The following is a 13,236-nucleotide window of genomic DNA, read 5'->3' on the forward strand; positions in this document are numbered from 1 at the left end:
ACGATGGCAAAAGGCTCTGAGAACTCATTGTTAATTCATAATGGGGTAAAAAGTAATCCAAACTTTTCAAAAATGTCTGCTAAAGTAATAAGTTCAAACTTTGCCGGAATGTTTCACAAAGTAAGAAGTTCTCCCAACTTTAGTGGGACGTCCGCAAAAGCAGAAAGTTCTAATTTGGCTGGAATGACTGTAAACGAACCGAACTTGAACAGAATGCCTGCGAAGGTGAAAAGTTCTCTGAACCTTTCTAGACAATTTCAGAAGGTAAAAAGTTCTCCAAACATTCCCGGAATGATTGCCGAAGAAGTAAGGTCTCCTAACTACTACCGCATGTCTACGAAAGTCAAGAGTAGGCCTACTCAGAGCTTTTTTTCATCTTCCAATGATTATGAAGTGTGCAGGAGGAGTGGAAGCGGGAAATCGAAGCGTCCAAAGAATGTGGCCACTAACAAAATTGAGAGAAAATTCCCAAAGACACGGGCAATGGATGACAGCGTCGTTGATGCTGTCTTGAAGGAAGCTAAAAAGGCTAAGTTTACCCAAGCTAAAATAACTTCTTTCCTGAATAAATTCAACATAGGACAACAGCAATCTCAAAATACTTCTTTAACAAAGCCCCTCCTTGAGAACGGAAGTGTCAGCCAAACATCTTCACTTCCAAAGGGACTAAAACATTGTTCCAAATCTTACCATTGTGGTCTATCTAGCTGTGACAGCAGTGACGTTGTTGTTACTCAACCTACTACTTTTGAAGATATCTTCGTCACAGAGCCTGCAATAGCTGAAAACTTTGTACGTATTTTAATCTCTTGTCATTGGTTTCATTTGTTTTGATGATTGCTGTCAACTTAAATATTATTCTTCACTTTGTCCTTATTCAAGAACCATGTCATTTCACTTGATTTCCTTTTACTTCTTGTAGTTACTCTGTAAAAGCGGAGTGAAACAACCCTTATACATTTTTAGTATCTATAAATAACAAAAGATTTTCTGCAAAACTGAAGTAAATATAATTAAACAAGCCATAAAAATTTACTAACGATTGCCCAGCTCTTAAATACTGCAAATCTATGGTCTAGAACTTATATTGGATGGAAACTAAACTGATCGGGAATCTGGACGAAATCATAACTTTAGCTCTCGGACGACTTTTTTTCAAAGGGAAATTCTTTTTAATTGTCAGTAATATTAATTGGTCTAGACTCTTGAAAGTACGCTGTAATCTTCGTGATGGGCGATAGAGAAAAACTTGACTATGTGGTATTTTACAATTCTAGAGGTAGTAAGGGTGGTTTATTTAACAAACCATTAGACAGAGGGGGTCAAGTATTGATACAGCTTTGTGAAATTGGAAGGTAGTTTCTCAAGACTTTAACAGCCACTGTCTTGGCTTTCTTTTCTTTTAACTTTTTTATTGCTGCATCAAAATCAGGTTAATTGTAATAATTTGTAAACATTCTCGCTAATAAGTCTCTTTAGCCCGAATTGTCATTTTCTGATTTGATGACTTTAATTTATTTCCCTTAAACAAGAATGGCGCTATTGTTGGGCGTCACATGTTCCTTTTACAATATCTAACTGGTTTTTGCGTAAAGTAACGAGAATAATTCGTCTCGACACTAAATATAAGACACTTAAGCCAGCAGGGATTGTGAAACGTACATCCTCGGGTAGGTTGTTTCATTGTCAGTATTGTAATCGTTGATGGGTTCATGTTTCAAGCCATTGATACCTTGGCAAACCACGACTTGGAGGCAAATTATCAAATTAACATTATATGTTTACGTTGGCCATGACAGTAAACATAGCTACAGTGCTTTTAGTATAAATATGACTGATAATTTGCAGTGTCTATGCTAATGAATCTCATGGCCAGAGTTTAAAGGGAACATATACTAAATTTATCTATAAGTTGCATTTTCTATTAGTATCCGAATTATTCTGGTTACTGTTACACAGTCATGGAAATAAAGGGGTCCCAAAAATGTTTTGAAAATTCCTAGCATACCATTTTATTAGTGTGATTCAGCCAATTTTTTAAAACATCTGCCGTGTTTGCTTTGGCACTACTTCCGGACTGCTTTATAAGATTGGCCAGCGGTGAAATGTCAAGGATAATAATAGATGGCTACCTACTTTTTTCCACTCCCCTTGGTGTTACTTTTTTTTTATATCATGCTTTAAGTTCTATTTTTTACTTGTTTTACTTTGAAAGCAATTTTAAAGTTTTATAATAAAGAACTGAACTTTATTCGGGTGAAATGATGGCCCTTCATAATTCGCTAAACATTATCATCTAGATAGATAGATAGATGATGAGATATATATATATATATATATATATATATATATATATATATATATATATATATATATATATATATATATATATATATGGTCCCTTGATAGGTTCATCGCATGCATATATTTAGAGCTATCAAGGGACCATATATGAATATATATTCCTTGTTTTATATATATATATATATATATATATATATATATATATATATATATATATATATATATATAAAATAACATAAGGAATATATAGTCAGATATGGTCCCTTGATAGATTCATTGTATGCATATATTTAGAGCATTAGAAGTAGAAACCTTTTCTAGTCTTGTGGACATAATTTCAAGAGAGTAAATACTAGCACTGATGAAAGTGGGCATCCTAAATCCGGAAGCACTTTCGATTATCGATTGTATCCATCTTAAGTGTTAGAATATGCAATTGTTGAACAACTAGCAAGTCATTTAGAGAGAAGATGCATTACAGGATAACCAGTCAGCATATACAGTAGACCATTATATTTTATGGAGACAGCTATATGGTCTGTTGTAAATGATCTCCTGGGAATGATGGATGAGAACAAATGATTCATAATTTTATTTGATCATGGTGCAATGTTTGACACAGTTGTGCATGAACTACTGCTAAATGATTGACGATCCATTGAGATTGATGAAGTTTTTGAGCTGAAAAATTTTTTTACGAATTGGAAATTCTTATCTATCATATGAACCATTAAGAGGTTCCAAAGGGATGTTTTACTATTTTAACATTTTATGATTGTTCTATCAAAAGTACTACAAAGACATAAGGTGAAGTCCAAGCTATTTACAAATGAAACAATTTTACTTCTCCATAAAAGGGAGCAATCCTATCACTGAGAATTAAAACTACGTTTTTGCTAGTATTAAAGAATGGATGAAAAGTGAACAACTAAAACTAAATGAAAATAAGACTAGTTTATGGTGGTAGAGAAAAAAAAAACCTTGGTGACATCCAGATTAATTTTAACGATAACTTTGTCCCGAAATCTGGTAGAGTTCATGAAACAGGTGTATTACTGGATTGTAACTTCTCTGTACTCAAATAAATCATGTAAGAATCACTGGATATTGCCTTGGAAACAATGCTGTTGTAAAGAAATATCAGGATGGATGTTCTGTAAAGAATCTCTTGTTATAACCACCAAAGTTAAGTTGCAAGATTAAAAAAAGTGTCCCACCCTGAGAAGGATTACCCCTGTACTGATTGAACTACAATTATTCCCCATTTGAAGCTAGAATAAATTTCAAGAAAAGGTAAATGGCTCTAGTTAACAGAACTGAACATCCAAAATATTTAAGACATCTACTTATTGTGTACCCAAGATCTACATATATACATTCCATGCACCCAACAAATTGTTGACTCGAGAATACAGTAGTTATAGATGGTTTAAAGTTATTGGCTCAATAGATGGTTTAGAATTACTCGAGCCAATACGCACCTCGACTGTGGGTTCTAGAGCATTCAAATATACGGCCCCAAGATTGTATACCAGGGCTTTCCTGAAGTTAGAAGCAGTTTTATTCCTGAAAAGTTTGGATACCATGGGCATGAAAATTACTGCAGATTGTGCTATATATTCTAAATACTCCATGTATACCTCCCCCAAAAATATCTTGCAGGTCCTGCAGGGCATTGCTTATTTGCGATACAGGGCCAGAAAAATGGCTCTGAAAGATTTATGCATGAATGTTGACCTGGTTTTTAAATAATGCTCTTGTTTTCCCACAGGCAATAATGTTCCCAACGGAGCCCCGACCAGAGTGGCATAGGCACCTACGACAGGTCCTCCAAAAAGCAGGTCAGAAGATCTTTAAGAAACCTGAACATCACGACACAAATATCCCGGAGAATTTACGTTATCAGCTTAAGCAAATCTATGTTTACTAGATTTCCATAGATATGCATTATTTAATTGTCATTAACAGCATATTCTTCATTGAAAAAAAAAATTAAATTATTTTTGTGATACAGGTTACTATTGTTGTGAGAAATATTTTTTGAAAGCATTTATTCCTGTTAGTATTTCAATTGTACACCAAAACATTTTTTAATTAAGCCAAATTTCAAAATGTGTCTTGTTTAAAAGCCAAACTTCATTGAAAAATATTAGGTACTATATTTCCTTTTATGTTTTCAATTGAAAGCAGTAAAACCACTTTGCAAGCAAAATGATTTCTCTCATCAATTGTAACAAAGCCATATACTAAGATAACTGTGCCATCATTTCCTACATCCCATTGCAAGAAGACATTGTACCTGTTACGCGAAGTTTGGTATAGTTTGTCTTGCTTTGTCATTGTGTTGATCATAACTTCACTCATTTATTTTATGAAATAACATATTTAATTGGAATGTTTTGTGTTAAATGTTTCTGTTCAACTTTTATAATTTACAAATATGGCGTAGGTAAATTTGGCACTGGCAATTACGTAATGAAAACTTGTTGGTCTCGATATTGATGTATGTTCTGATAACTATTTATTGGTGCCTTTGCATGAATAGTTCCTCTTCAGCATCACATGTATTATGTCATTACTTCAGCTGTCAAAGCACAGATAATTTCAAATAAAGTGAAGCCTTCTTTTTTTCTTTAAAGGGAACGGCAGCAGTAATTTTACTTTCCACGTTTTGTCGTCAAGGATTTTGGCCACATTTTATAACTTGGGTAGTAGATTTAGACTGCCTAATTTTACTATTATTTTAATATTGGGCTATTTCCATTCAGTATTTTGTATTTACATTGCTGAAAAAAAAACAGGTAAAAACAGCTTTTGTAATGACAACTTTAAATGAAGGCCAACACTGCTTAAGTCTTAGCATATTGTCACACTTAACGAAAGGGCAGTAATCATAGATTTTTTGATGTGATGTAATCTGTCTCTTAAAGTTCTAACAGTATTGTGTGATAGATGTTTATGGTGACGTAAGTAGCCTCTTATGTGTGTTGTATGTTCATTGCTTTAAAAATTACTTTCATTTTTTACTTGAATTTGGCAGCGGCATTTCCTGTCTAAATGCATATTTTTCTAAGATTGCCTGCAAACAAATTATATACAGCATCACGAAAGTTGCTTTCTTTTACAGCTTAGCTGACTTGAAGAAAGTTCTCATAACCTGACTCTAAATTTACTTGAATTAATATTTCAGTACACATAGGTGGTGAAAATCTAGGATCTCAGGGACTGTAATATAGATATACAAATCCTAGTTTTTTAAGTTTTTAAAAGCAGAACCAATTTATTAAGTAACCATTCTTTATTTCGAAGATGTTTGCCATTTTAAAATTTCATGTAAAATTTATAGTATTGTAACCAGTGCAAAATTTTCATCAACCCTAATAGGAAGGAAGGTAGAACTTCTACCATCGTGCTCTGTTTTTGCGTGTATCCATTGACATTCCTTTCATCATCAAAAGAATTCTTTCTCAGTATTGACGTTTAACAGGAATTTTACTGATGTAAACAAAGATTAAATGTCCTTTCTAAAAACATATGGTTTAGTACTGTATCAATTTTAGATGTGTAAATAGTTTTTAATTTGAAAATCCATTCTCTTCCAAAGTTTTAAAATTTTAATAACTAAAGATAGTTTCAAGAGTTTATTAGCTTTTCAAGTTTATTAGCTTCTGGTTAAATGTAACTTAGTGAAAGGAATCTCAAAAAAAAGCTCGGCAAACCATGAAAATTTCAGAAGAATCGGGCATTAGTTAATGTTAAAGACGAGAGCACCTCTTCCTAGCTCTGACCTATGCAGCATCAAGACCAGAGAGCTTTAGAAAGTATGCTCAAAACATTTTCTTTTGCACAGTGCTTGAACAGTACAATAAGATCTTTCTTTACTCTTAATCAAATTTCATGTCGCATTAACAATTTTATGGTGCCACAAACTGTCCAGGGATATTTAAAAATGAGAAACTTTATGAAAAAAATCTCTGCAATTATTCTGTTAAAATCTAGTGATTTTGATTTAATTACCTTATGATATAAATGTCAGCAATCCTTTGCCAATCACCTTGCATTACTTACATCAAAACTCAATTGTTAGTACACAAATGGTTTATAATACTTCAGAATACCTTGTATCAAGTATTCTGCATCATTGAAAGTTATTATGCCATAATTAGTACATGTTAAATTTTAACTGAATTTGAGATTGCAATTGAATTTGAATTGTTACATGAAACAAATTCTGAAATTTGATTTTCAGGTGCTTTGTAAGCTGGTCTGTAGTTATTTTTTATTATGGTAACAAACACATGTTGAAAGGAAAGTTTGAAAACTCAAGAGCAGAGTTTTTTTAGGAGTGCTTTTAGTCTGAGACTAATATACATAAAAGAATTGTGCCATGATGATAGATTTCAATGTAAAATATATCTATTTTCCTTTCCTTATTGAGTTGTGCAGCTAATGTTGTTACAGAATTAAAAGTATTATATATCTTGGCCTTTCTTGTCCTCAATGATTATGTAACAGTAAAAACCTTTCACTTAACCACAAAAGGATATATACAATTGAAAGTTTGTATGTATGGTACTGTAATTGAGTTTTATAATTCAATGAATCTTTCCAAAGTTTGTTACTATCCCCCAACAGTATGCGTCGATTTAGCCATATGTCAGTTCCCACTTTGTTGGTCCTCTTTAAATATCCATCCATATACCAAGGCACTTCCCCCAATTTTGGGGGGTAGCCGACACCAACAATGAAACAAAACAAAAAGGGGACCTCTACTCTATGTTCCTTCAGCCTAATCAGGGACTCAACCGAGTTCAGCTGGTACTGCTAGGGTGCCACAGCCCAACCTCCCACATTTCCACCACAGATGAAGCTTCATAATGCTGAATCCCCTACTGCTGCTACCTCCGCGGTCATCTAAGGCACCGGAGGAAGCAGCAGGGCCTACTGGAACTGCGTCACAATCGTTTGCCATTCATTCCTATTTCTAGCACGCTCTCTTGCCTCTCTCACATCTATCCTCCTATCACCCAGAGCTTTCTTCACACCATCCATCCACCCAAACCTTGGCCTTCCTCTTGTACTTCTCCCATCAACTCTTGCATTCATCACCTTCTTTAGCAGACAACCATTTTCCATTCTCTCAACATGGCCAAACCACCTCAACACATTCGTATCCACTCTAGCCGCTAACTCATCTCTTACACCCGTTCTCTCCCTCACCACTTCGTTCCTAACCCTATCTACTCGAGATACACCAGCCATACTCCTTAGACACTTCATCTCAAACACATTCAATTTCTGTCTCTCCATCACTTTCATTCCCCACAACTCCGATCCATACATCACAGTTGGTACAATCACTTTCTCATATAGAACTCTCTTTACATTCATGCCCAACCCTCTATTTTTTACTACTCCCTTCACTGCCCCCAACACTTTGCAACCTTCATTCACTCTCTGACGTACATCTGCTTCCACTCCACCATTTGCTGCAACAATAGACCCCAAGTACTTAAACTGATCCACCTCCTCAAGTAACTCTCCATTCAACATGACATTCAACCTTGCACCACCTTCCCTTCTCGTACATCTCATAACCTTACTCTTACCCACATTAACTCTCAACTTCCTTCTCTCACACACCTTTCCAAATTCTGTCACTAGTCGGTCAAGCTTCTCTTCTGTGTCTGCTACCAGTACAGTATCATCCGCAAACAACAACTGATTTACCTCCCATTCATGGTCATTCTCGCCTACCAGTTTTAATCCTCGTCCAAGCACTCGAGCATTCACCTCTCTCACCACTCCATCAACATACAAGTTAAACAACCACGGCGACATCACACATCCCTGTCTCAACCCCACTCTCACCGGAAACCAATCACTCACTTCATTTCCTATTCTAACACATGCTTTACTACCTTTGTAGAAACTTTTCACTGCTTGCAACAACCTTCCACCAACTCCATATAACCTCATCACATAACACATTGCTTCCCTATCAACTCTATCATATGCTTTCTCCAGATCCATAAACGCAACATACACCTCCTTACCTTTTGCTAAATATTTCTTGCATATCTGCCTAACTGTAAAAATCTGATTCATACAACCCCTACCTCTTCTAAAACCACCCTGTACTTCCAAGATTGCATTCTCTGTTTTATCCTTAATCCTATTAATCAATACTCTACCATACACTTTTCCAACTACACTCAACAAACTAATACCTCTTGAATTACAACACTCATGCACATCTCCCTTACCCTTAGTGGTACAATACATGCACAAACCCAATCTACTGGTACCATTGACAACACAAAACACACATTAAACAATCTCACCAACCATTCAAGTACAGTCACACCCCCTTCCTTCAACATCTCAGCTTTCACACCATCCATACCAGATGGTTTTCCTACTCTCGTTTCATCTAGTGCTCTCCTCACTTCATCTATTGTAATCTCTCTCTCATTCTCAAATCCCATCACTGGCACCTCAACACCTGGAACAGCAATTATATCTGCCTCCCTATTATCCTCAACATTCAGCAAACTTTAAAAATATTCCGCCCACCTTTTCCTTGCCTCCTCTCCTTTTAACAACCTTCCATTTCCATCTTTCACTGTCTCTTCAATTCTTGCGCCAGCCTTCCTTACTCTCTTCACTTCTTTCCAAAATTTTTTCTTATTCTCTTCATATGACTGACCCAATCCCTGACCCCACCTCAGGTCAGCTGCCCTCTTTGCCTCACGTACCTTGCGCTTTACTTCCACCTTTTTCTCTCTATTTTTCGTACTTCTCTATACTATTACTCAGCAGCCATTCTTCAAAAGCCCTCTTTTTCTCTTCCACTTTTACCTTCACTCCTTCATTCCACCATTCACTGCCCTTCCTCATGCTGCCTCCAACAACCTTCTTGCCACACACATCACTTGCAATCCCAACAAAATTTTCTTTTACTAACTTCCACTCCTCCTCTAAATTACCAGTTTCTCTTACTCTCACCTCATCATATGCCATTTTCAACCTTTCCTGATATTTACTTTTTACCCCCGGTTTTATTAGCTCTTCAATCCTCACTACCTCCCTTTTACATCCACCTACTCTATTCCCCCACTCTTTTGCAACAACTAATTTTCCTTCCACCAAAAAATGATCAGACATACCGTTAGCCATACCCCTAAACACGTGCACGTCTTTCAATCTTCCAAACACACTTTTAGTTATCAACACATAATCCATTAATGCCCTTTCTACTACTCTTCCATTTGCCACTCTTACCCATGTATACTTATTTTTATCTTTCTTTTTAAAGAAACTAGCACTTATTACCATCTCTTGTTCAACACACATGTCTACCAGTCTCTCACCACTCTCATTTTCACCTGGTACGCCATACTTCCCAATGACACCTTCTACCTCTCCAGCGCCCACTCTAGCATTTAAGTCACCCATAACTACATAATTCCTTCTACCCAGTCCTTCTACACACCTAGTTAATTCATTCCAGAACTCATTCCGCTCTTCTTCACTTTTCTCACTACCTGGCCCATACGCACTGACAAACGCCCAACATTCCCTACCCAACCTAACCCTTACCCACATTAACCTAGTTGATATCTCCTTCCATTCCACTACTTTACCTGTCATCCATTCACTCAGCAATAACGCCACACCTTCTCTCGCTCTTCCCCTTTCAATCCCAGACACTCTACCAGACATTTCACCAAACATCACTTCACCTTATGTTACGCCCTTTTGAGCAACCTTACGTTGTTGGTCTCAACGTTACGTATCGCTATGATAAAATATGTTCAAGTATTTCCCATACTAACAAACCTTTCGTTATTTATACGGATGTTCTTTCAGCAAAGCTGGAAGGTAGCTGTGGGCTACGTCACTTTTATTTTGTCTCAGAGAGTGAACGTGTCTCCTCTCTCCTCCCAAGGCATTACAGTATACTCTTTCTCTTTTCAGGTGTGCTTGCTTCTTCTGTCGCTTTCACGTGGACCTGCCCCGGGCGCGAGGATGCTGCCTGCGGTAACTCATGTCATAGCTGGATACCGACCTGCACTTTGTGTCCTCCGTGTCCAGGGCATCTGTGCGAACAGGGTTTGCCCTGTGTAGTGTATAGGGAGTGGCCTGCCTCTCAATGGGAGATATTTGGACAGCGCAGAAAGGAGGCCAAGCGCGATCTTCCACCCTCATGGGAAAGGAAGGCGCGTTCTTCTTCTCGCACCCCCAAATCTCTTTCTAAAGCTCCTTCTCGTTTGCGCTCTTCAGAGGGATGGTCGAGCACGAGCGCACACCATCTAACTCGTTGGCAACCTCGGGTACTGGAGGGCAAAGTTGCTTCCCCTAGAGATGCAACTTCAGCTCTAACTGCCAGGAGAGCCATTTTCTCTTGCAGAAGTTTTGCAGGTATGGTCTACTTTAGGGGTTTCTGCACCCCCTACGAGGTGCCAGGAAGGACCCTTCTCCAGAGCCTACAACATCTCTCGCTTTGTGTAGGTCTGCGAAGTCCATCTGTTGCCCTCTTCTGAGCCTTTCACACATTGACAAGGCGATAGCTCATGGGCGATCGCTCCTCCAACGGCCTCCTGCTGATGACGGTCTTACTCGCCATCCTGGGACATAGTCATCCGTTAACCTTCAGTATTCTATTTCTTCCACCAGGAATACTTTGGCTGTAGGAGATGATCTTCTAGAGACCAGCGTCCCTTCCACCAGCGGCGCGCAGGGACAAGCTTCACCTTTGGGACAAACTACTCCTGGTCGTCGTTCGCGACAATCTTAAGATCATCATAATCATAGGTCATTGTGATCCGAACACCCTTCGTGCGGAAGGCGTTCTTGCTCTAGAGCTTAACGCCCGCAAGACCAGCAGTCTCGATACACTCGGAGGCGTTCCTCTTCACAAGAAGAAGTCTCGCGATTGCGCTCTGCAAGATCACGAGTAACCGAGTCCACACCTAGGTCCAGAAGCTCGTGTTCTAGATCTCGAGGATCTAGATCACCAGAACGACGCTCTAGTGCACAAGGACGATGCTCACGTTCACGAGGATGAAGCTCCCGTTCAGGAGGGCAACTTTCACGTTTGCGAGGGCGCAGTTCACGAGAATGACGTTCACGATCGTAAGGAGGACGCTCACGTTCGCGAGATAGGCACTCGCCACATTCACGCTGTTCCCGATCAAGAACTAGATGCTCACTATTATGAACAGTACGTTCACGATTACGAACCTTGCGTTCACGATCCAATGTCGAGGAACAGGTAGGCGTTCGTGCAGTCCACCAGCGCATAGCCCTTCAGCCCATCCTTCTCCAAAACAACCCCAAACTGACCCTGATCATGAGACACAGTTTTTCAGACCGGGATCCAGCCTGGGGGGCTTCAGCAAAGCGTTCGCCTATGCAACGCTCTATAGCGCGTCGCCTATGCAACGCTCTATAGCGCGTCCTAGTATGACGCGTTCACCAACGCTTAAGGTTGCCGCTACTCAGAGTCCCTATCTGCCGAAAGCGTCTGGTGGTATTCCTTTGCAGCAACAGGAATGCCCTAGGCTTCCTTCTTCCAGTTTGGCTCCTAGTGCTTGTGTTGCCCATTACCAAGTGACACACAATTTTGCACACGAATCTCATGAAATTGCACACAAATCGGCAATTTCTACAAGCAATTCACAATCAGTGGTTCAGAACTGCGAGCAAGTGCGGTACCAATAACTCCGGCTTCTACCACCTCTATCGGTAGGCCTATACCCTTCCCAGAAGAGTTCAAGGAGCCTCCTAATAGGTTCGCTGATGTACCTATTAGGCAGAACCGTCCTCTTCTGTCAAAGGAACATCTCCTGTTATCGCAAAGACACTCCCCTACGTCTGCGCAGGCTCCCTCTAGGGTTCCCCCTAGGGGACGTTCCCCTCCTAGATTCTCAAGGGAAGGCCATGACTTGCCAAAGGTTTGAACTCCCTGCATGGGTGAGTAACATTTCTCTTGACTCTTTCATGGCTAACCTTGCCTTTACTCCGGTTAAAGCAAGGGAGACCATGACAAAGAGGCAGAAGAGAAGGATGAGAGGCGTACCTCCACCACACACCGATATCATCAACCCTTGGATGAGTAGGAACATTGGCTCTCCCAGGGAGATCTGTTCACCCCTTCAACCCTTAAGAAATTGAGGTAGTGCCTCTGGACCAACATCCTATTTCCTTACATCCACCTGAGGAAAAGCCTACTGCTAAGGCTTCAGCTGTTGGTGTCCCAAAACCATCGCAAGTTCCTCCTTCCAATATTATGGAGGAACTCTTCCCTGTGCGAAGAGAATCTAGACACCAAAACCAAGCCTAAAGAATGCTGCAGCAGGGGAAGCTCGTTTGGCCAGGTCCCTCGCTCAATCATCCTGTTGACGACCTCGACCTACCCCAAGCACTGGATGTGAGATTGGAGGTAGATGAGCCATTGGGCACGGATGATGAAAATATTCAGTCGGAGCATATCTTTTTGAAGGTCCTCTCTTACATGAGGGCCATCAATGGGCTGTCAACTCCTGGTACCACCACCAATGAGGACAAGGATATGGTTCTCATCGAAATCTTAGACCCAAATGCCCCCTAGAACCAGTGCAGCCTTGCTCTGGTATAAAGGCCTGATGATCGCCAAAAGGAAGGCTATCTCGCCCAGATAGCCGGAACTTCCAGTTCCTCTTCCTGTCTTTGCCCCTTTTTGTCCTACGAAGGAAGTGACTACGAGATCGAGGGAGAGCCGTATTCTACCATGTCCTTCGACCCTTTGATGGAATCTCTGGCGAAGGGTCTCCCGGCTCAAACCCTCTCCTCTCTCCGGGCTTCCCTCTCGGCAGTTGAGTTCCTCAACGTAGAGAGAAGTGCGAAGTACGCCGTGCAAGGTGCTTTGTGGCTCGACCTATGGTTAGG

General features: G+C 39.6%; 1 protein-coding gene across 10 annotated transcripts in view; it reads left to right on the forward strand.

Moving 5' to 3' along the window:
- The window catches only part of LOC137634167 (uncharacterized), a 327,902-nt gene extending 321,118 nt beyond the window's left edge, over window positions 1-6,784 (forward strand). For 6 of the 10 annotated variants that reach the window (XR_011042466.1, XR_011042469.1, XR_011042464.1 and 3 more), the window contains exon 4: window positions 4,076-4,145. Coding sequence is in view for 4 of the 10 variants with exons in the window: in XM_068366425.1 (XP_068222526.1) it covers window positions 1-792; window positions 4,076-4,234 (951 nt within the window). In the remaining 6 variants the exon portion in view is untranslated. Of the gene's footprint in view, window positions 793-4,075 lie in introns of all 10 variants that reach the window. The other 4 variants (XM_068366426.1, XM_068366427.1, XM_068366428.1 and 1 more) reach the window with 2 other exon arrangements.
- Window positions 6,785-13,236: the final 6,452 nt, after the last annotated feature.

This window comes from Palaemon carinicauda, chromosome 44 (genome assembly GCF_036898095.1).
Source record: "Palaemon carinicauda isolate YSFRI2023 chromosome 44, ASM3689809v2, whole genome shotgun sequence".
Taxonomy (NCBI): Eukaryota; Metazoa; Arthropoda; class Malacostraca; order Decapoda; family Palaemonidae; genus Palaemon; species Palaemon carinicauda.